A 24,604-nucleotide genomic window follows, 5' to 3' on the forward strand; every position below is an offset into this window, starting at 1 on the left:
TTATTCTTTCTTCTTGTCATGGAAAGGGGAATGTCACAGCATGATCACCAAGGTCCCTGTAACTCAGAAACCTGCATCTTAGTCTTAACTAAGTAGTTAAGTACAGTCGATCCTCATTATTTGTGGATTCAGTATTTGCTCATTCACCTACTTGCTAAAATTTGTAACCCCCCAAATCAACACTCCCACACTTCCATGGTCATGTGAAGAGATAACACACAGCAGCAAAAATGTGAGTTGCCCAACACACGTCTTTCCAGTTGAGGCTGAACAAGGCACCGTTCTGCCTTCTTGTTTCCGTTCTCATATAAAAAAGTGTCCATTTCGGACCGTGGTTTTCACATTTTTGTACCTTTTGGTGATTTTGCTGTTTAAAATGGCCCCAACCATAGTTCTCAACTGCTGTCTGGTGCTCCTAAGGGTCAGAAGTCCACGGTGTGTCTTATGGAGAAAATACGTGCATTAGATAAGCTTTGTTCAGCATGAGTTACAGTTTGCCGTTAATGAGCAAACACTCTATGTTAAGTCATCTTTCAACAGAAACACACATAAAATAAGGTTATATACTGATTGGTTGACAAAAATGTTGTGACCAGAGACTCAAAGAAACCCACCCTGTATTTTATCTAGGAGCAATGATTCAATATCCTTGAATTCAATGTTCATGGCAACTTTATAGAATATATAGTCATATAGAATATAACTACCATGAATAAGGAGGATCGACTGTAACGCAGTTGGAAATACTCCAAGGAACTCCCATGGCACTTACTACATCCTTGTTCATCTTTTCTGTCAGAACAGTCAGGGTTGCCATCACACAGCCAGCTCTTGGGGATACAGCGGGTCTTGTTGTCACAACGCAGAGAGCAGTCTTCAACAGGCTTCCAGCAACCCAGCTCGTCCGAGCCATCCAGGCACTGCTGGGCCCCATCACAGTGGTACTTCTCCTCAATGCACTTGTTTCCATCCAGACACTGGAAGACCCCTTCAATAGAAAGGGTCAAAAGCTAGCGCCATATGCTCATCATACTGAAGATTTATAATTAGATTAACTCACACTCCTTCTGGAGTTTGAGGCGTATGTAGACCGACCTTACTTGTTTGAGTCCTATATCTTATTGATCCATAAGTGAGCTTTAATAAAGTACTAAGGTTAATAAGCTGAACTAGGTCCTTGAAACACTAAGGCCTCATACTGGTTTGGTTACTTTAACAACTTGTTAAAACACTACCAAGTCGGTTATAAGTGGTCCATTTAGGTCACGCTGTGCCAATATAAAGGCAGATATTGGAATACTTAGGCAAATTTGAGGGAGCAAGGAAGGAATAGTCAAATTATACCTGGCAAAACACTGTGGACTTAAATGTCATAAAATGGGCAATCATAGGATCCGTGTTCTGACAGACTGGGACTTTTACCTGTGAGAATTTATAGGGAAAGCAAGTGTGATTATAATAAACCCTCTGGCAGTTCACATCATGCCCCCAAGGCTGAATCAGCATACCTGGAACAGGAGACTGAGAACAGGAGACGGTGACCCACCTGCCCTGTTGCAGAAGCGGGAACAGTTCTCTTCGTCCGAGCCGTCCCTGCAGTCCTGCTTGCCATCGCAGAGGTACCCCCGGGAGATGCACTCCAGCCCGTCCCGACACGGCACAGAAGATCGGGTGCAGAGGAGAGGGGGTGGCGGAGGGGGTGGAGGAGGGGTGGGTGTGGCAGCTCCTTTGACCTCAGGATCTAGAATGAACAGTGTGTCAGCATGTCAGTCCATTTGGTTTCAGGATTGGAGATGTGCTTCCACTGCCCCCCTCCCCGAAAAGCCATGTCATGGCTGGGTACGTTCTTCTACCTCATAGGAAGGAAGAATAAGGACCCTTGATCTTTTGACTGTGTGTGTGGTGTGTTGGCCCATCATCTCATGGCTTTGAATTTGGGCAAATTGTTTTCTCCTTTCAGGCCTATAAACTTTAACCTTAATTTTTTCACTGCCTGGTACTATATTCTAGGCATGCAAAATAAAGTAAGTTTCTGAAGACAGGGACTTGTTCTGTCTGGTTCCTGCTGTAGCATCTGATGGTCTAGGACAGGGGCCTAGAGATGCTGAGATGTCTAAGTTACACTACCAGAAGTTACCATTTAGTACTCTTCAGCAACTGTTGCAGCAACGTAATAGATTTGTTAGTAGAATAATCAAACTTGGATTTTTTACCAAACAGTTAACTTTTTATTAGCATACTTTACCACCTAAGAACTATGTTCCTCTGCCTAACGCTTCTTAGCCCCCCAAATCAGGTTAAACCAGTGAATCAAAAATTAAGGTAGTTTAGACAGCAGGGGGAGTTTAGAGACCTCTAGGGAGCAGGTATATAGGAGGAGGAACAGTTCTGTCCATCTTTGTTTCTACTCTTCCTTGGGATTTCCAGCTGCTTCTGGCAAGAAAGCCCCCTGAATCCTGTGATAGGATTTCTTCTTCTTCTGCCTCAAGGTCCAGAATCAGAGTTTTTGGTGCCATGCCAAAGGCTTATATGAAAAGAAAAGAGTTAAATCAGCATTAAGCAGATTAACGTGAGTGACCAAGGTGCAGCTTCAACAGAAGAGCTGCTTCTCCTGGTAACCAGGACCCAGAGCAGAGGGTCCCCTGCAAGATGTCACTGCTATGAGAAAAGGGGTTCCTTGGTAAAAAACCAGCTTGGGAAAGGGGCTTAGAGCAAGTTAAATGGATCTCTTTGCTGCCAGACTAAGAGCTTTAATATGCTGAGGTGAAAGATGATTCCCAAAGGGGCTGCGGTGTGCACCCTGCCTGGGGTGTTACTCGGGAACTGGTGTCATTTAGCAACTTTGAGAGCAGTGTTAGATTCTCACTCCTCCAGGACAAGGACACATCGGGGAGAAGGCCTGCTGAACTGTGGGTTGGGACCACTGCCAATACGAACTAGAAGATACCCAGGATTTTCTCCTAGAAAAACACACCCAGGGGACCCGGGTAAAGTGGATCCCCAAGAATCACCTCCCAGGGGAAGACTCACCTGGCACCTCCAGGTTCTCTGCCAGGATGATCATCTTCTGTATGTAGGGCTCTTTCAACACTGAGAAGGGCTCTGGCATCCTCCTGTTCCACAGCATGAGAGCTGTTCTGTTCAGAGTCACCAGGTAGGGCTCGTGGGCCACGATCATCCCATCACTCCAGGTCTTGTTCAAAATGTAGGTTCTGTTTTTTCGGAGACTCAGACTTTGCAACCCTAAGGAAGAGTCAGGTTCTTATAAGCTGATACAGAACAAGTAACCTGTGACAGCAAGGAGGCAAGGCCACCACTGGATTGAAAGGTAAAATAAGCACAGATTCTTCTATTGAGTTTTGTAGGTTTTAGTTTTACAGTTAAAGATAATCCAAGGAAGCGTTTAAAGCTCCAGGAAAGTGAGGTCTGCTGCATGGAAACATCAGATGTGACTTGACCACCTTCCATGTACAGTCCTACAACCCCCGGTCATCAGCATACAGATGCCAGGTCTCAAGGATGACTTCTGGGTGAAAAGACTATCACATTCTGCTACAAAGGTATAATTGGTACCTGCTGCAAGTTATAACTGGAGCACCTGTACTTCATTTGCAGTGGAAGTTTGGTTCCATTACTTCTACTTATGGAAGTAAAAACAAATAGCTTTTTGCAGTGTTCAAAATTATGTTATTTCTGAAGTTTTCTATCTCTTCAATCATAAATCTAGAAACTATAAATGAGAACAGAGTTTGAGGTCAGTGACTTGTGCCCAAGCTTTAACTATGAAAATCAGAGTTTGAGCCTATGTCTGACTAGTTCTAAAAATGGAATCATTATACTAAAAACAAGACCCTCACTCATCCCCTCAAGCTTCTTCCAACCTCACTCGTTGTGCAGTGCTTACCTAACCCTTTGGTGGTCCAGAGGATGCTAGACGAGCCAAGGTCTAAGGTCACGTGGGTGTCCGCCGTCCAGGTTCCTCTCCAGACTGCCCATCTGCTTTTGCCATCAAGGGTCATGCTTTGCAAGTGTTCCCCACTCTCCACCCAGTACAGCAGCCTCTTCGGCCAATCGAGAAGGAGATGCAGTATAACTCTGCCCGTTCTATACAGGGTATGGGTGTCTGGGCCAGTGATTCTAGTCCTCTGAATAGCACTTGTGTCACAGGGCAGCCAGTACAAGTTCCCAGTCGGAATGTCCACATTTGCTGAACAGACTGTGAGGACAAGTTGCTCCCATTAGAAAGGACACTCAAATGCATTCACATACTGTCTTAAACTTTGGGTCAAGGATAGAAGGGAGACAGTTGGGGGGATGCAAAGATCAGTTCCTACAAGCCTACACACCTTGTTCGCACGATGGTCCCATAATGCCTACTCTGGTTCCAGCACCTTGTCTGTCCTATGAGCTCATCTGATCCTTGACAACCCCTGGCAAGGTAGACACGCACTGCATTTTATGTTAGTAGCTAAGTGAAAGACTGGCAAGTTCCTAAGAACACACTGGCTCCACTGGGTTCTGTTTCTCTCATCCTCGTGGGGCTCTGCCCTCTGCAGGAAACACGTGGTCTCCTCTGGAGTCAGATTCAACCATGGCCAGCCCAGCATGCCAGCATCACAGAATGTTCTTAGAAGGATTCCACAAAGGTTCTTAAAAACATGCACTCTTTCCTAAAACAGAATTTGAGGCCCTCTCATTTTCGATTCAGAATTTCATCAGTATTTTCCAGCCTCAATTTTTCTTTCTTTTTTTTTTTTGAGATCTATGTAAATGTTTTTATTATTTATTTATTTATTTGTTAAAAAAATTTTTTTTTGGCTGCGTTGGGTCTTCGTTGCTGTGCGCAGGCTGTCTCTAGTTGTGGCGAGCGGGGGCTACTCCTCGTTGTGGTGCGCGGGCTTCTCATTGCAGTGGTTTCTCTTGTTGCAGAGCATGGGCTCTAGGTGCGTGGGCTTCAGTAGTTGCGGCACATGGGCCCTAGAGCACATGGGCTTCAGTAGTTGCAGCAATGTGGGCTCAGTAGTTGTGGCTCACAGGCTCAGTAGTTGTGGCGCACGGGCTTAGTTGCTCTGCGGCATGCGGGACCTTCCCAGACCAGGGATCGAACATGGGTCCTCTGCATTGGTGGGCGGATTCTTAACCACTGCGCCACCAGGGAAGTCCTCAGTTTTCAATATGAGAGCGAGATTAACACATCCAAGAGAAAAAACCACAGACGTCAGTGCACCTTGATCTAAGAATAAGCTGAAAGCTGCAGGCCCAGGAGTTGTAAGGAGGCTCTGAGATGTGCAAACAGGTCTTGATAGCAGAGGTCAAGCTGATTACTACCTAGAAAAGGCCTGCCTGGCTTTGTCAGGCTTTCCAGCCAACTGTATAGGACAAGCACTCCTGTGTGTCTCCTTTACTATACATCAATACTTGTGACACCAGATGCGTGTTTTTCCCCCCACACCAAGCAATTCTGCAACACAAGTGGGATGTCCTATGTAAGGAAAAAAAACCATGCTGCCAGCTGCCATTCCAGTTCTGCAAGGATCAAGCCATCAGCCACCACAGTCGCCCACCAGCAGTGCTCCCCTAGAGGAATTCAGGATGGAGAAAAATAGGAAGCATTCTGTGCTTTCGATACTGGCCCCTAGGTAGTTAAGATGCATTATTTAAGGAAAAATTTCGAACGACCCCAGATTCCTGCATCTTCCCATGCACAGAAAAACACTAAAATCATGAACATGAGGTAGCTGTCCTTCATGATTAGTAGTAATCTTCTGATGCTTGACTACATGTTTTTCCAGCCAAAAAATTCATATTTATCCTGGCTCCTCCCTTAGCTCTTTGGAACAGTTTCTCAGAGCTACTGAGAGGCTGTCTCCTGGGCTATAGTCTTCAGTAAGACACTGAATAAACTGGGCTCATTGCTCTTAACATTGTGCATTTTTTTTCAAGTCGACACCTACAATTCAGTTCAGTTCAGACACTGTCGACCTGGAGTTAGCATCAGGTCCCGCAGGCTAAGGGCTCAGTCCCACAGGACTGCCCCCATTTCAGACACCAGTCACAAGTCCCAGGTTGTCACTCTGACCCACTGGCTCTAAATCGGGGTTCCCACAACCCCCTTCTTGAGTTCAATAATTTGCTGGAATGACTCACAAAACTCAGGGAAACACGTTTACAGGTTTATTATATAAAGGATACAGATGAACAACCAGATGAAGAGACACGTAGGGCAATGTCCAAAGGGTCCCAAGTGCAGGAACTTCTGTCCCTGTGGAGTTGGGCTTCAGTACACGCAGATGTATTGAGGCTCTCTGAACTCCATACTTTGGGGATTTTTATGGAGACTTCATCACATAGGCATGATTGATTATTAAGGCCATTTTCAGCCCCTCTCCTCTCTCTAGAGAGTAAGCAGTGGGGCTGAAATTTCTTAGCTTCTCATCACGGCTTGGTCTTTCTGGTGACCAACCTCCTAGAGGCAATGATAAGGTTTCAAAATTTTTTCTGGCCTTGAATCTGAGTAAGATAGAAGTGGACTTTAAATTCAATTTTGCATTGTATTGCAAAACCCACCAAGAGTTGTCTCATTAAAACAAAAGCTGTTCCTATCACCCAGGAAATTCTAATGGATTTAGGAACTCTGTGTCAGATGCTCCCATCACTTAGGAAATTACAAAGGTCTTAGAAGCTCTGTGCCTGTAACCAGGGACAGAGAGCAAAATCTATATTTTTTTCTATTATTTCAGGGTCACCTACTACAGAGTCTCAGTATTCACCACAGAGCCAGCTTAAATGAAATTGTCAGTCTCTTACGAATCCTTGGTATAATTATAACGTAGAAACCAATTATCAAAGATTAGCCAGTGGGGGTAGGTAGCATTTGAATTAAACAGGAGGAAATCCACGATCAGGGTTTCCTAGACAGCCATCAGATGTTCTGCAAGATCACTGCCCATTTCAGTTTCTCCCCAAAGTTCTTTCAGTCAGGTACTGAAATCTCCAATGTGCCAGGCTTTGCTCTTGCCCACAGGGCTCTGGGTAGAGTCTACTGCTCTGAAGGGTGTCTCGGGAACATGGATTCCAATACAGCACTTCCTGTAGTAAAGCAGATCCTTGGCACTTAGAGTACCCATGGCACAGGCATTCAGCAGTCAGATTACTCACCCTGGAACTCAAGTCTCAGTTTTCTTTTATAAAATAGATATTTGCATTTAGGCTGAGTACAGGGAGCTAAGGGTGGGGTATGCCATGTAGGAGTGTGGGAGGGGAGAGAAAGTATATATTATCATATTAAGAAAATATCTTGCTAGTTCTCTCTGAAATCTGCATTGCAAATTGCTTCTAAATTAGTGTAAGAAAAATCTGCAATGCAAAGTTGCAGTATGTAAGGTCCGTTTCCATCCTATCCAGACTTAATGCCAGAAAAAGAGAACTTTAAAAACCTAGGATTTTCCAAATCATGGAAGCCTTTTAAGAGTCTGCATACCCTTCATAAGAACAAGGGTAAATCAGAGACACTTAATATTTAAATGAGTTGAAAACCACTCTTTGGTATTAAGGTTGATTCAGATCAGGGACAGGTAGGGTCTTCTGGTGCAGGGGGTGGGGGTGGGGGTTGGCCCTACTTAAATTTAGAGCCAGAAAATAAAGGAAAAAATCCAAAATAATAGCCACCCCAACTTACCTGTACGCTCTGTCCAAATCTCTTGCTTTTCCCCTGAATAGCCAGTTGAGCAGAACAGATGTCCCTGGGTATTTGTCCAGTAGACGAGGTTTCTTTTCCAGTCAATGTCCAGTAAATAGATGTTCCTTGGATGCTCTTGGACTAGGCTCCTCTCTATAGCAGTTCCCATAAAGCCAACCTTCAACAAGTAGAGACGTTTGCCAGAGGAAAACACTAGTTTTAACTCTACCAAGGAAAAAGGAGAGATGTCCTGTTTGACCATTTGTCAGAGAAGCCCCATACTCCCCTCTGGAGCAATGCCCCTCTCTCAAGCTGAGGTTCCCCTAGAAAGGGATCTTATAAAGTTTGCTTCTGAAGCAGGTATTCACCACGAATGCCCTGGCTTCCTTAGAGAAGGGAGTCATTTGGGCAAATGAAAGCATTGTTCAGCCTTCCCAAGGCACCAAGTCTTTTACATTTCTGCTGAAAGGTTAACTCAGAATCCTGAGGATTAGGGCTGCAGGGCTGCACCATTTAATTCAGTAATGTCATCAAATTCTTGCCTGTAGCACACAAGTCTCAATACGAAGAATTTTAAACTCTACTGCCGATATAAAGAAAAGTTACCTGGGAATTTAACTGTATATATCATGTTAAAAACATTTTAAGCTAAGTCTTGAGTTTGGCACAATGGCTTATTACACCATAATCACGTTCCATGGCTACCCATTGTGAATTGCATTCTTCAAAGGTGGTTAGAACATCAACACATTCACAGCATTTATTCTTCTTAAAACCTCAGTGTTCTACAGAAAAGAAGTCAAGACATTTGGACAGTGACATTCAACGGATTATGCAGGCTTTACTACTTCAGAAGATGGGACAGCAGCATGAGGAATTATGTCAATGCAGACGCTCTGCCCACAAACGTAAGTCAGAATACACAACAGACATAAGACTGCAGAGGGCTTCTTTCTTATACTAAGTCATTAATCTTTCATGTAAAGCTGAGTGGTATAAGCTATTTTTTCTTCTTTTAAAACTAATAAAACCCAAATATCCATTGACGGATGAATGGATAAACAGACTGTAGTATCTACACACAATGGAAGCCACCTTAACAAGGAAATTCTGATACATCTTACAACATGGATGAACTTTGAAGACATTATGCAAAGTGAAATAAGTCAGTCACAAAAGGACAAATATTGTACCATTTTACTTATATGAGGTCCCTAGAGCAGTCAAATTCATAGAGACAGGAAGTAGATCGGTGGTTGCCAGGGGCTGGGGGGAGAGGGGAATGAGGAGTTACTGTTTAACAGGAATAGAATTTCAGTTTGGGAAGATGAAAAAGCTCTGGTGATGGTCGCACAAAAATGTGAACATACTTAATGCCACTGAACACTACACTGAAAAACAGTTAAAATGGTACCTTTTGTCATGTATATTTTAGCACAATAAAAAACTAATCAAGATCTTTTGATAACAAAACTCTCATCATCAAAGTAGGTTGTCAGGTCAAAAGCAATTGATCCAAAAACAGAAGCTACATTATTTCCAGACCTACCATGGAATGTGCCTTCTGAAGCCAAACCCATTTCACCCAGCCTACTTACCACTACATGTGCCCGAAGGTAAAAGAAACATCCCCTCTGGACAAACACACTTATAGCCCTTGGGATGGACGGGGGACAGGAGACATAAGTGGCTGCAAGAACCTGGAACGCATGCTGGGTATCTGCCTGTTTTAAAATAAAAACAGATACAATTAGGTTGGATACAATTTCAGATGTATTTATCCAAACTAGTTCAAAACCTAAGACTCAAGGGGAGTTAAGGCATTTTTGCTTTAAGAGGATCCCAATATACTTGTTACCCTCTAGGTTAGGCAGGCTGACCTTGAACTCCTGGAGCCCCGTGTCTTTCAGACAGTGACAATGACCTCTCTATATGAAGCTTGGGCCAAGAAAGCTTCAACCAACAGCATCTTCCCTCTTGGAGTTGAGACAAAATGACTGTCTAATTTGCTGATAGGAAGTAAATAGTGGTTCTAGGCTCTCCCTTTTGGTTAGTTTCTTGGACCCACTGAAGAAGCATTATCTGAGTTGAAGCTGACATACAATTTCAGATTAACAAGCTTTTAACTCCTAGTCAATGAACATTTGACTTCCTCCTATAAACAGGATGTTGGGCTTGGTTCCATCTTCTGTTATCAATTGACGTGTCAGTGAGGAAGCTATTCTAGCCCTTCTGTGAACAGCGTATTCCCCGTTTTGTGTATCTCAGAGGTTTTGTGTATTAAAATTCTGGTTGCTACATTAGACAAGAGCCAGGTACATGCCTGGAATGAGTTTCCCAGCAGATATTTTTGTTCCGTTCATCTTACTCAGAAGTCCTGGATAGGTCTGGAATGATACCCAGAACATTTCCCCCCAAAATAGCAAGTTCCAACAGACGGAGGGAGTACTTTAGGGGGTTTCCGTTCAGTATGCGTTCTGGTTCATGAGCATTTTGAAAGCAAGCAATAACTTACTCTTAGGCTGCTGGGATTTGTGGAGCACCGAGAAGGCAGATATGGAAGCGTTTAGCAGCACCACTCTCTCCTGCGGGTTGTGGGGTGAAGCATGAAACAGCTGTAGTTTATTTGTCCAGAAGAAAGAGTTCTCAAATACAGCCAGTCCCACTGGATCTTCACCTTCCAAGAAGACCTTGGGGAAGGTGTGCCTCCCAGCTCCATCCACGTTCACCGTCTCTATGGACTGAAGGGTGAGAGGGTCTCATGAGGGCAGGGCAGTGTTAGCAAGAGCGGCTGACCCCCTTAGTGCACCTCAGTTTCTTGGACACTGATTAAACACCTTTATCTGATATCAACTGGATAGAGATGAACTTATCTTGGGATCCACAGAGGCTAATGTCAAAGCCAATGGATTGGGCTGTTTCTTACATAAACTGGAGTCACGTATGTTGTACAAGTAGCTGCTGTAACTTAGCGTCTGCATCCAGACAGTGTACCAAATCCTTCCACCACATTCCCCAACCATCTTCTGAGGTAGGCATTCTCTCTTTTCAGGGAGGGCAGTGGGAGCTCAAAGAGGTACCCTAAGTAGCCAGAAACCACAGCTGGAAGAAATAGGCTTAAAACTACAACTTCCAAACCTATGTTTTCAGCCCCCATGTCCTACTGGTCTTTTAGTTTGATGGTTCCAAAAATGAGAAAGCATGAACTGTAATATGAAGACCTAGAAATGTGAGTACAAGACACTGAAGTACTTAAGTAACTGCATGCTTTCAAGGAAGAGGTCTGCCATTGTAGAATGTTTTCTATCCCAGGTACCACACAGAACATAACCTAGACTACCAGGAAATTCCGGTGCTGAGTTTGACTGTAGAGAGTTTAAGAAAGTCACACTAAGTCTCCCAACCTACGTTGATACAGTCTGGTTCTACTTGAAGATTCTGTGCTCTTCTCAGTTTTCATGGCCAGAGATATTTTACTAAGACGATGCAAGACATAAGAGAACTCTGTACTTACCTACAGTCATACCAAGCCCCTGCTAAATGGGTTTACCTTTTTCTGACCCATCGCAGTACCTCTTTATATGCACTGATCCAGTAGAGCCTGCCAGCCACGTGGTCTAGTGTCAGCCCTGAGGGTTCCTCCATGTTCACCACTGCCAGCACCTTCCTATCAGAGCCATCCATCCCTGCCGTTTCAATAGTCCTCAGGCCTTTCCCTCCTCTATTTACCCAGTACAGGTACCTGAGAAAGGCAAAGGCACAAGTGTTAAGAGAATCCCCTCAGGAGTGTGTATACGACTCTGACCAGCCAGGCTCCCCTGGTCTCTTGCACAGACCTCATATCATTGCACTGCTAAGAAAGCTGCTCTCAGACTCAGTAGACTTTGGAAAGTTTGGCTCTGTGGTATTCAATTTAAACGTCAAAATTAAGAATTTTTTGGAGCAAATGAGACCTAGGTTGAAAAGGTTGACGTGCTCTCATCAATTTAAATATCTAGGATAACCAATGATTTTGGATATATTCCAAAAGAAGCGCTACTTACTTCTTTGCAGGAAACACTATTAGCTGCTCTGGCACAAGATCCTTTTCCAGGATTCTGACGTAGCCTCTGCCATCACTTAAACCAGCACAGATGACCCTGGCAAAGCTGCTAGCCCAATACAACTGTCCCGTGAACCAGTCCAAAGAGATACTGTTGATTGCTTTAAGTTCTGGGGATACAGGAGACAGTATTATGTTTCTCTGTTCCTCTATATCCACCTTACCTTGAAAAAAGAGACTCAGACAAAATTTGCCTACATCTTCTGATTTCAAGCCATACAATAAGGCAACACAAGGAATGAATGAGAGCCACAGCTGTGTGAGGTATTTCCAGTATACAGTGGGCAGTAAGGAAAGAGTAAGACCTCAGCAGAAGCATAACCAAGAAATCCAAGAGAATGTGACCTCAGTTTGGGACAATATTCATTATCGAAGTCTCCGGGGAACTGTTACTGAATGCTACCTCTTAACTGCTATCAGAGGGTTTCTGTGTGCCCAGGACTATGCTAAGCACTTCTTTCCCTGCACTGTCCAACACAGTTCTCACACTAACCCAGTGAGACAAGTGCTATTACCTTCATCTTATATACGGTGGCTCAAAGGAGTTAACAACTTGCTCAGAGTCACACACCTAGTTATGGGGCTGAGAGTAACCTTGGCCAGAGCCCACACCCCCTTACTTCCAGTACTGCCTGATAGCAGTCTCATCTCAGGTTACGCTCCACAAAGCTCCAGTAGAACCAAACTACACAGACTTAGCTCAAATCAAGATTTTGTGTACTCTCATGATTCATGACAAGTGAGTCACAGAAGATGTCCAGATGAACACACATGCTTCTTACATTATGTTCAAGTAGCTTGAAGAAGCTAGGGCTCTTAATATTAAGAAGGATACCTGGATAGAGAGGAACAGAGTTCGGCTTCCCAAGAACAAACATATTTAAGACTTCATCCACCCAGAAGTACATACTTCTCTCCAGATCATATGCAACAGAAGTAGGCCTTGATTTTATAGGTACCAGAGTCTCATAGATGCCTGTTCTTCGATCCAGTACACCAAGTTCTCTGTCTGCTGCGATAAGAATTTTAATAGCATCATCTGCAATAGAAGTAGAAGGAGTGACATGTGACTATGAAACTTTCTTTCACACCATTCTCCTTAACTAAAGATGTTGGCTCACGGCCCATGCCAAAACCTACTTATCCCTGAAGTCTGGACTAAGGTGGATCTAGAGGAGACCTGGCTGGCCACGTGAAGCCTCAGTTCCTCCTCTGAACTCCAGCACATTGAAATGAATCTTTGGAACTTTTCTGCCTGATTTCAGATTAAGCCCTTCTCCCCTAGACAGAGGTCCTCTGCATGCCTTGTATACAGCAGCCAAATTAAGTGTCCCATTGTGAAAGCAGCACAGGACAAGTTAAGATCATCAGTTGGGTCTCTGGAGCACCTAGCTGTAGATCCTGCAGAGAAACTAAATCATTGTAAAGACACGTAATAGGAACTGACACTCAAAATTGATCAACTAATGTTATAATACTGATAGCAGCTTCCTTATGGAAAGAGTCGAATCACCTCTAATACCAGACCTTGAAGTGAATCGTCTATATCACTCGTACCTATAAATGCTGCTAAGAATAGAGCAGGAGCTAGGCTTTGCTTCTGGTATTGAAACTCACCTGTAACTCGACAGTCGGTGCCATTGTGGAGCTGGTAACCTCGAATACACCCGCAGGAGTAAGACCCTGCTGTGTTATGACACAGCTGGCCACAGGGGCTGTATGCCATTGAGCACTCATCCACATCTGATGATAGACAGTCGGAAATTAGAGAAGAACAAGGAACAATCTCAAGTACTTTTGTTCTTTTGGGCCACTTTTCAGATACTCATGGAACGTGTATCAGGTGGAGATCACTCTGTGGTGCTGGGACAGAAAGTCCCTGCCTCCATAGAATTCCCACAAATGTGAATATATTTCAGCAGAACCGTCAATACAGGGACCCTAGATGTGTGGCTGCCACAGAAGACTTAGTTCTGTTACCCTAGCAACATTCCTGGGGACAAGCCCCTTGTCAAGCCACCCAGGGCCTAATTCAGAATGAGTGGCAAGGATGTGGAGAAATCAGAACCCGTGTGCGTCGTTAGTGGGAATGTCAAATGGCACAGCCGCTGCAGAAAACTGTGTGATGGTTTCTCAAAAAGTTATCCGTAGAATTTACCATGTGACATAGCAGTTCCACTTCTGGTATATACCCAAGAGTACTGAAAGCAGGGACTGAAACAGACACTCGCACGCCAGTGCTCATAGCAGCATTGTCCACAGTAGCCAAAGGGTGGAAGCGACCCAAGTGAGCATCAACAGTCCTCCCTCGGTATGCACAGGGGAATGGTTTCAGGACCCCCTGTGGATACCAAACTCCATGGACGCTCAAGTCCCTTATGTAAAATGGTGTGGTACTGGCATATAACCTATGCACACCCTCCCATATACTTTAAATCATCTCTAGATTACCTAGAATCCCTAATACAGTGTAAATACAATAGTTGCTAGCAGGCAGCAAATTCAAGTTTTGCTTTTTGGAACTTTCTAGAATCCCTCACACACACCCCAGTATCTTTAATCTGCAGTTGGTTGACTCTGCCAATGTGGAACCTGAATATACAAAGAGCAAACTGTATACATACAAGGAATATTATTTGGCCTTAAAAAAGGAAGGAAATTCTGATATATGCTACAACACGAATGCACCTTAAAGACAGGCCAAGTGAAGTTAGCCAGACACAAAATGACAAACACTGTATGACTCCACTTATATGCAGTACTAGAACAGGTAAATTCATAGGCAGAAAGTTGATAAAGTTCAGCAGGGAGGGGGGACAGAGTTATTGCTTAATGAGTACAGAGTTTTGTTGGGGATGATGAAAACGTTCTGGAAATGGATAGTGTGATGGTTGCCCAACACTGTAAACGTACATCAAATTGCACACTTAAAAATGATTAAAATGGTAAATTTTATGTTACTACAATAAAAAGTTGTAAAGATGAGCCTAATGAATTCTGACCTCCACAGCTCCAACCATCCGCCTGTAATCGCCATCCGGTTCCACATGAACACTGGACACCCCAGGCTGTGTCCCTGCACTGCCCCTCACAGCCCCCGTTGGCCAGAGAGCAGTTTTTCCCTGGTAGAGACAGGACAGTGGTCACTACAGTTGAACATGGTAAAGAGCAAACGTTTTATAAACCACACTGTGTCACAACCCTACACACCTGTGTAAGGAGTAGGTGGCTGGTTAAAGATAACTTTTGACCCTGCTCTCTTACCTAGGAAACTGGAGGCTTTGGGGGAAGACCAGAGAAGAGGGAAAGTTAGGAATCCTGGAGCAGGGGAAAGGAGAACGGTCTGGACCATTTCAAGTGTTTGTGTATTGTTCACCCGTGGAGGAACCAGCGACCTCTTTTCTATTTTCTCTAGAATTTATGGACAGCTGGTACTCTTAGCTCAGCAAGTGATATAATAATTTACTAATCCCAATGAATTATCTATACAGGACCAGAAACCTGTATTTTGTGTCCCACTGTTTATGCTTTTAATATCTCTTATTGTGTCTCCTTCATGAAAACTTCTTTCACGGCCTTTAACAGTACTAAAGAGCTTTCATCATAATGTCTAAGACCAGATTTGGGGGGAAATAAGAGACAGATGACCAAATGACTGGGGACAGATACCCACTCTCCCTCTGCCCCAGCTGGAACCGACAGTGATTTTCATAGTGAGAACCACAAGGGTTTAAAAGTCAGAGCTGCCTGCTCAGAGGCAGGAAAGTCTTCCTCCGTCCTTCTTTGGTTAAATCCTTAGAGAATCTACCTTTTTGTCTTGAACAAATGATTTGCCTCTTTGTGGCAAAGTTTATGTTCCTTATTACAGAATTTTAGGAGCCATGGAGTTTGAGGGCTTTAGCTAGTCTATTTCCATAAAGCTACAACGTGAGAATGGCCCTCAATTTTTACAGCTCAGGTAATATTTGCTCACATTCAGGAGACCAAAGCCAAGGGCTGGAACTTGCAAAATATAAGGGATACATCACTGAAGGATAATTGCTCTGGAGGAGTTTGAGCCCAAGTGTTGTTTCAGAGAGGAGACCCCCATGTTAACTAAGGCCCTGAGTTATTTCACTTACTCTCCCTCTCCCATGTTGAGCCAAGCAATTGACTTCTTACCACACGTAGTGGGTTCATCAGTACCATCTGTACAGTCCATGCTCCCATCACACATCAGGGATTCTAGGATGCATTTCCCCTCATCACATCCAACCGTGCCTTGTGGACAGGAAGCTGTGCGGGAAGTTAAGCATTCCTTTTCATTAATACTTGGGGTGGTGGTAAAAATAGACAACTCTTATAGTGGGTCAGGAAGGTAGCAGTATTTCCATAACCCAAGGCAAGTCTAGGTAGGAAAGGAAGTTATCTTTTTAAGCAGAGTAATCAGGAACTGGGACTTAAGACTTGATAGCAACTATGTTAAGACATCAGGGCACTAGATTGAAATCGTATTAAAATTGAACTGAACTAGTATTAAATAGTTCTAACTGAAATCGTATTTAAGTCAGATAACACTAGCCCTAATAGAAGTATTCTCTTAAGAAACCAGGTTATAAATTATTATTAAAATGTTAGAATCTGAACACATTTGATCTTGAAATTTAACTCTGGGAAGAAAGAGTGAATGGAATTGTGGTTCACCCAAAAGTCGGAGGTTCCACTACACTGTGTACTGAGGGTAAAAAAGGGAATGTAGCATTCACCAATTTTTTTGGAGGGGAGCGCTTTCTTTTTTAGTGAGGAATGTTCCCCTTCCATATTCACTACAGAAGGATGCAGGAGACTTCCTTCGGATACTGGTGCTCAGGTGTTCTGTGCGTTGGCCAGACTTGAATAGTGGAAACATTCTAGGCAATGCTTAGAGTGTCCATTGCAGACTTACTATTTAAGCACTGCTTTACGTTTCCATGGATAAGACAATCTTGGTTATTGCTAGGAAACATCCCATGTTTAGATACAGGATGTCAGTCTCAGTCGTAGGAATTAAAATACGACTTGCAGAAAGCAGCCGACATAGTCCAACCTTCCCTTTAACAAAAGGTGGGGCGAGGGGCAAGACTCACCACAGCCTTCCTCGTCTGAGGAGTCCCCACAGTGGTCGATGCCATCACACCGCCAGCGGTCCAGGACACACACCTCGTTCCTGCACTGCCACTGCCCAGCCAGGCACCGGTGCCGGGGGCAGTGCGCTTCCCCGAGCCCACCTCCACAGTCCTCATCTACATCACAGGGTTCCCAGGCATCACGGCACTGAGGATCTCCTGGACACTGGATTTTTGGGTCTGGACATGCCGTCATTCTCTCTAAAAGGCAGGAGTTGGCTTGGTGAGGTAGAACCCCTGTACTACGGCCTTGTTTATTTAGGGATTTGTGGTTTGCTCATGAATTTAATCCATAGAAAACCAAGAACAGAAAGGAGGGGAGCCATGGGAGAGGCGGCCACAACTTTGTATTCTGAAGTCTCACCCCAAATAGGTTTTTTTAAGTCAATAAAGCTAATAATCTTCTTAATTTTAAGTAGTTTTGGAAAATGGAGAAGTGATGAAAACAGTTACCCGTAATACCAGAGACAATTTAACGTCTGGGTTTAGCATGCATGCGTAAGGCTATTTAGTGACGGGCTTGTTTCACTGTTGATGTTAATCAATGCAGCTAATAAACAGAGAGTGTCACTGAAGGTAAAAATGAGTTGTACGTACCACAGTTAACCTCATCAGAGCCATCTAAGCAGTCACTGACACCATCACAAAGCCAGTGAATGGAAATACATCTCCCATCATCACACTGCCAGGCCTGTGGGTGTCCGTGACATACTTCCTCTGCAGGCAGTGGCGGTGTCCAAGAAGAGGCAGAAAGGAAGAGGTGTTTGTCAGGGCACTAGCAGCTTTTAAATTTGGATTTCATATTAAGTACTTTCATTAGCAAAAGAATAATTAATTCCTGATTTGCCGCTGGAGTCAACCCTAAACTTGCCCGTCCTTTTCACATTACTTCTGACAATATCACTCAGTACCCCTACCTTAGGGACAATCACCTAGCATATCGATAAACATCTCCTGCCATTATTCTAGAACGCCATTGTCCAGTAAAACCTTCTGTGACAATGGAAGCCTTTTACATCTATGCTGTCCAGAATGGCAGCCCCCAGTCACACGTGGCTATCGAGCAGTTGAAATGTGGCTAGTATGATACACAAACTAAAATTTTTAATTGTATTCATTTAAATAAATTTAAATCCTCACATGTGGCTAGTGGCCCCTGTGTTAGTCCAGTTTTATGAGTTCACTTCTCTGAATTCCTTTGGTGTTTGAGATGATTAAGATCTACGGCAACCTGCGAACTGGGGTTTGGGGTTTAGTAAGACGTTCAAGTATTTCCACTTAAGTCTGCCTACTGGCTGAAGCTAGTAAACTTGGGGAGCTGGGCTAAAGTGTATGGGGGTCCAAGCACAAGGCATTTCTGCAAGTCTGAAATTTTACTCTAACCTGTAATAGTACACATTTTGATATCCACGGTTTCATGTTAAAGTAGTTACAGTAAGTGACCACCCAAGGAATGTGTGTGAGGGGTAGCACTCACCAAGTGCTTATGGGGGTTCTCCTCTTTCAATGAGGAAAGTTCCCTTCCACATTCACTGCACAGGGAGGCAAGGCACCTGGTGAGAGGCTTTCCTCACATACAGGTGCTCTGGCCTCCCTTCTGGGGTTTTGAGCTCTCTTAGCACAGAGAATTACTTGAACTTTATTTCAGGAAGATATTTACCAAATGGCTGATTTCTGTTGGTTTTATAGTTCTTGTCCCCAGTTTGAAAGCTGTTTTTTCAGTTGTATAAAATCTCTAAGCATATAAGGTTGAACTAGTTTATTGTATATAAAAGTAATTGTGTGCACTGGGGGCTGCAGGGATTTCCTATAAAGGAATCCTTGTATTATTCCAGTTTGAGTAACGCTGTCATAGATGTTTAAGTCTGAGTTTAAGATGAGGAGCCAGACCTTTGCTGGATTTTTCCATCCCATCTCGCCCTCCACACTTGTTTGGACAACAGTGCTGCCAACAATTAAAGAAACATGCCTGGCCTTCCCCACTGAAAGCCTGCAACAATGCAGAACACCCAACATTTCCGAACACCCCCTACGAGGGTGAAAACCATGAGAACTGTCAACCTGTGTGTGTTGCTATGTGTAGCAATAAGGGCCAGGTGTGGGTGAGTGCATGACACACAACAGGACACGGCGGTGAGACCACTTACCACACTGCTCGTCCGCCCCATCCGGGCACTCCTGCTCTCCGTTGCAGAGCCAGGCCACAGGAATGCATCTCCCACCACATGCAGCTTGCCTCGTCATCTGACACTGTATTTCATCTGCAGTGAAGGACCAAGAAGCAAAAAGCCATGAGAGTTCTTGGATTCCTTGGGTCCAGGAGACCTTTTCATGTAAGCTGCTTTCACTGTTCTGTTTGGAAGACCTTCCTTCAACTATTATCTAGGAGAACGCTAGGGGGTTCAGTACCCTGAAAACCCATGCAGGTTTGCCATGACGATCCTTGGGGACCATTCTTTCTGAGGCTGTGGAATTGTTGCTGGAGAGCTGTCAATCTCCTCCCCGTTGTCTTGTTAGAATGGCTCAGACTTACACTTGTGCTTAAAAAGATACAACTATCTTCTAGGCCTGATTTGGTCTCACAGACTCAGAGTATGAAGCGTTGCAAGTTTAGAGGTCTAAGCTCAAAGCACTTGACTTTAGTTTCCTTTTAAACATGGGTTGATACAGCTTCAAATGAAGTTACGGTTTGGGGTCCTACATGCCATCTTTATAAGAATACCTCTAATAGCCTGGTTATAAATACTTAAGTTTTCCGTTATTTGCAGGATACTGATTTATATTATCAGCTTTATTCAAATCATGAACTTGTGTTTCTCAACCCTGAACGATTAATGGTCAAAAATAAGCCTGTTATGGATGTGGTGCTCAGAGAAGGCCTGGTTGTACTTAGTTTACTATTTTGCCTAACTTTCAAAGAGAAAAAGCCAATCCTTGGTTCTGAGAAAACATAAGCCACATGTCCCATCTGGTAGAAGTCTCCGTAAGACGCAGTGAAGACCCAGCAATCCTACCCCAGGGACAGTGTGTGCATACGGGATGGAAAGTCGTGTGCAAAGCTATGTGATGGGAGTTGACAATGGAAGCCCACTGCGTAGACTACACCTTCTTTGGTAAGGAACCAGACCTCAGTCTTACTTGCATCCCTCCAAGATAGTGCTTTTAGCATAGTTACTCAATGTTTGATTTTAAAAGGCTGGCTTATAATTTGCATTATAAATGAAAGACTCAGGAGGCACTGGTTATTAATGAATAGCTAACAACTTTGCCAGCTACTCACATACCATCCGGGCAATCCCACTTCACTTGACCTAAACCATTCAATTGCGAACAGGTGAGGTCAGCAACCCCTAAGATGGGACCCCAGGCTCAGTCGTCAGGCTAATTACTAGGTTGGAGTTCTGGTTAGACCACGTACTAACATCACCTCGGGAGAGTTACTGCCTCCCTCTGGACCTGTTTTTCTTGTCTGTAAAGTGAGGCTAGTAAATAAGTGGTTCTAAGAGGAAAATGCAAGGATTAAAAGAGTACAGAGTCACTGGGCACAATACCCACCAAACAAATGCTCCCAAAGTGTTAGCTCTTCTGCTACCTCTTCTAGCAGATCCTTCCAGAAGGGTCCCAGTTAGGGCTGCAGTCAACCCGCAAAGACTCACACTGCTAGGCGAGTCCCACCTGGAACACTATTTGCCCTGCTGATTCTCAGTCTGGAGACCCAGTGTGCACATGGATTCTGAACACCATCTGTAGATGGGTCTCAAACATTACTTTTCAAATTTAGGTACATACTTGCTGTGAATAAATTTAAAATGTATTTATTAATCTATTTACATATTAAGTTCATGGTAGCTTTCTCCGAGTCTGTCAATATACAAAGTACAATGATCATGGGCTGTTCTACAACAGACATCACAAAGATGTCTTCATACCAGAAGGCCTGGGCGAACACTGCTTAGTGAAAAAGGCAAGTAACTTTAAACCGTGTTTCCGGGGTGGAGCAAACAGACCACCCAGGGCAAGGGCTTCCTGCCACAGAGACACCCCACCAGGTTAGGCAAAAACCCTGAGGGTCAGAATCCCTCCTGGAGGGCAAACAGCTCAGAGACTAAGTGACATCTCCTGCAAACCAGTTAACAGTACCTTGACCAACAAAGTGTCTGCATGAGTTAAAAAATGAGTTAAAATCTGCCTCCATCCATGAGGGCCAATTGGGAGCACCTGTCAGGAGAGATGGGCAATCCTGCAGGCCAGGTCGTTTGACAAACACTGGGCACCTCCTGCACCTGCCCAGGTCACCAGCCACCAACCCTACGGGAACTCTGGGTGCCTCAGTCACCCTGGGACCCCAACTCAGCTCTCTTCTGCCTTGGGGTCCGCCTACACCTGAGTGGTATTAACAAGCGCGCTGGAAGTTGCTTGCTAATCGCACCTGGGCCCAAGCTCCGTTTCCCCCGGGCTGTTTCTGGAGGGAAGCACCTCTTCCCAAGGTCCCGGGCCTCCAAGAGGCTAAATTTGCTGCCTGGTTAAACCTAGGGGGCGGGCCCATCAGAGACCAGGGCTAGAAAGCCAATCCCACTCCCTTGGATGTAGAGGAAAGGAAGAACCTAGAAGGGAGCGTGCGCCCTGCCCTCAGGTGCGGAAGGAGCTTCTTTTCTCACCGGCCTGAGGGCCAGAGAGGAAAAGACATCCGATCCATCCGCTGAGCCCACCCACCAGGGAGGCTTGTTAAGGAGTAAAGGGCTGAGAAGCAGGGGGCCCCTCCAGACGGTCTAGCCTCGCCCTCCCAGGCAAAAGGTCACCGCAGGACGGGGGACAAGCCGCGCACACCCAGCAAGGGCACCCCAAGCTCTCCTCCGCCCCCGCCCGGCAGCCGGGCAGCCCCGCGCCCCGCAGCCTGCAGAGCGGGATGCGGTCCCTCCCGGGGCGCCCCACCCGCGGGCCCCACTCACCGGTCGCGGAACCCCCGAGGCCGCCCAGCGCGGCCAGCACGGGCGGCAGGAGCCGAAGGAGCGACCGGAATTCCATGGCCGCGAGGAGACAGCGCGGGGACACGGGCGCGAGGCGCGCTGCGCGAGGCCGCCGCGGGCTGGCTGAGCGCACTGGCCGCCCGGGCGGCTTTAACTCGCGCTCCCGCCGCGCACTGGGAACGCCGGCGCCGGTGGGCGGGTTGCGCGGGGAGTTGGCCTCTCCAGATCCCAGAGAAGAGCTGCCGGGAAGGAGCGGGGCTGTAGACGGAGCTGGGGTGCCTCGCATGCCTTTCCTCCGGGGGTGCTCAGCGGCCATGAGTGCCTGGGACCTGGCGCCCCTCCTGCAGTGGGACAGCAGACGCTCAGCTGATTCAAAGCCCTTGCCACACTTAAGGTAGGGACGGTCGACAATACTTAAAGCTTCTTAAACTTGTATTTTAAATTGAAGCATAGTTGATTTACAATGTTGATTTCTGCTGTACAGCAAAGTGATTCAGTTATATATATATATACCTTTTTATATCCTTTTCAATTATGGTTTATCAGAGGATATTGAATATAGTTCTGTGTGCTCTACAGTAGGACCTTGTTATCCATTATACATAATAGTTTGCATCTGCTAACCCCAAACTCCCACTCCATCCCTCCCTTACCCCTCTCCACCTTGGCAATCACAAGTCTCTTCTGTATGTGGGAGTGTTTCTGTTTCCTAGATAAGTTCATTTGTGTGATATTTTAGATTCCACATGTAAGTGGTATCATACGGTATTTGTCTTTCTGACTTATTTCATTTAGTGTGATAAGCTCTCGTTCCATCCACAGTGCTGCAAATGTTACTGAACCAGAATTGGGTCTGCTTGCTGGGGGCAGTAAAGCCAACCTACTATTTACTGACACCTGGTTGTGGTGAAGGACCGCAGAGCGTTTGTTGCAGGGCCAAGCTAGGAGTCCGGGCCAGCTAGTGCTTAAAAGACCCAAACTCCCTGAAGGCTTTCAGGGAACGGGTTTTAAAGACAGGATGAGGGAGGGGTGTTGTGGGGTGTGTGATCAGCTCCTGGACATTCTTCTGATTGGTTGGTGGTGAGGTAATCAGGATCAACATCATCAACCTGGTTCCAACTGGTCTGGGGTTTAAGTGCTTGTGGGCAGCATACAGTTAACTTCTCCCACCTGGCGGGGGTTTCAGTAGCTGCAAAACAAATGGTGTGGCTCAGAATAGGATCTATAGCCGTTGAGGAGGAACTTGACTTTGTTTAATGGCTAAACTATTATTATTTTGTTTTGCTTGACTGTTTTCCTTTCTCTGCATTTTCTCATTTCTCCGATTAAATACACTCTGACTAACATGGGGTGGGGGGTTGTTCTGGGAAGGCCCCATAGGATCCCGTTGGGTTACACAAATGGCATTATTTTGGTTCTTTATGGCTGAGTAGTATTCCATTGTATGTGTGTACCTCATCTTCTTTACCCATTCATCTGTCAGTGGACGTTTAGCTTGCTTCCATGTCTTGGCTATTGTGCATAGTGCTGCTATGAACACAGTAGGGGTGTATGTATCTTTTTGAATTATAGTTTTATCAGGATATATGCTCTGGAGTGGGATTGCTGGATCATATGGCAACTCTATTTTAGTTTTTTGAGGAACCTCCATACTGTTTTGCATAGTTGCTGCACCAACTTACGTTCCCACTGACAGTGTAGGAGGGTAACCTTTTCTCTGCACTGCATTTGTTATTTGTGGACTTTTTAATGATGGCCATTCTGACCGGTGTGAGGTGATAGCCCATTGTAGTTTTGATTTGCATTTCCCTAATAATTAGTGATGTTGAACATCTTTTCATGTGCCCGTTGGCCATCTGTTTGCCTTCTTTGGAGAAATATCTATTTAGTTCTTCTGCCCATTTTTCGATTAGACTGTTTGGTTTTTCTTGTTTTTGTTGAGTTGCATAATCTGTTTGTATATTTTGGGAATTAAGTCCTTGTTAGTCCCATTGTTTGCACATATTTTCTCACAGTCGGTATGTTGTCTTTTCATTTTGTTTATGGTTTCCTTTGCTATGTGAAAGCTTGTAAGTTTGGTTAGGTTCCAATGTTTATCTTTGCTTTTATTTTTATTGCCTTGGGAGACTGACCTAATAAAATTTATGTCAATTTATGTCGGAGAATGTTTTGCCTATGTTCTCTCCTAGGAGTTTTATGGTGTCATGTCTTATGTATAAGTCTTTAAGGCATTTTGAGTTTCTTTTTGTGCATGGTATGAGGGTGTGTTCTCACTTCATTGATTTATGTGTGGCTGTCCAACTTTCCCAGCACCCCTTGCTTAAGAGGCTTTTTCACATTGTATATTCTTAGCTTCTTTGTTGAAGATTAATTGGCTGTAGGTATGTGGGTTTATTTCTGGGCTCTCTGTTTCGTTCCATTGACCCATATGTCTGTTTTTGTGCGAATACCACACTGTTTTCTATATGACTGTAGCTTTGTAGTATTGTCTGAAGTCTGGGAGGGTTTGCTTTCTGCTTTGTTCTTTTCCCTCAGGATTGCTTTGGCAATTCTGGGTCCTTTATGGTTTCATATAAGTTTTAGGATTATCCTAGTTCTGTGAAAATGTCATGGGTGATTTGATAGGGATCACATTAAACCTGTAGATTGCTTTGGGTAGTATGGCCATTTTAACAATATTAACTCTTTCAAGCCAAGCGCATGGGATATCTTT

The 24,604-nt window shown here is 44.7% G+C and overlaps 1 protein-coding gene across 1 annotated transcript in view; it reads right to left on the bottom strand.

Annotated features, from left to right (window-relative positions):
• Positions 1–22,207, bottom strand: part of LOC309838953 (low-density lipoprotein receptor-related protein 2-like) — a gene marked incomplete at both ends in the record, with an annotated part of 37,707 nt that extends 15,500 nt beyond the window's left edge. The window contains 18 exons of the mRNA XM_082680406.1: positions 773–988; positions 1,547–1,741; positions 3,031–3,243; positions 3,905–4,216; positions 7,679–7,903; positions 9,277–9,402; positions 10,194–10,419; positions 11,252–11,420; positions 11,722–11,890; positions 12,616–12,819; positions 13,398–13,523; positions 14,783–14,902; positions 15,942–16,055; positions 16,886–17,125; positions 17,522–17,641; positions 19,072–19,185; positions 20,756–20,872; positions 21,874–22,207. Of these exons, the coding sequence (XP_082536532.1) occupies positions 773–988; positions 1,547–1,741; positions 3,031–3,243; positions 3,905–4,216; positions 7,679–7,903; positions 9,277–9,402; positions 10,194–10,419; positions 11,252–11,420; positions 11,722–11,890; positions 12,616–12,819; positions 13,398–13,523; positions 14,783–14,902; positions 15,942–16,055; positions 16,886–17,125; positions 17,522–17,641; positions 19,072–19,185; positions 20,756–20,872; positions 21,874–22,207 (3,340 nt within the window). The remainder of the gene's footprint in view (positions 1–772; positions 989–1,546; positions 1,742–3,030; positions 3,244–3,904; positions 4,217–7,678; positions 7,904–9,276; positions 9,403–10,193; positions 10,420–11,251; positions 11,421–11,721; positions 11,891–12,615; positions 12,820–13,397; positions 13,524–14,782; positions 14,903–15,941; positions 16,056–16,885; positions 17,126–17,521; positions 17,642–19,071; positions 19,186–20,755; positions 20,873–21,873) is intronic.
• Positions 22,208–24,604: the final 2,397 nt, after the last annotated feature.

The sequence above is a fragment of the Grampus griseus genome (assembly GCF_964374135.1).
Source record: "Grampus griseus genome assembly, chromosome: 21".
NCBI classification, from domain to species: Eukaryota; Metazoa; Chordata; class Mammalia; order Artiodactyla; family Delphinidae; genus Grampus; species Grampus griseus.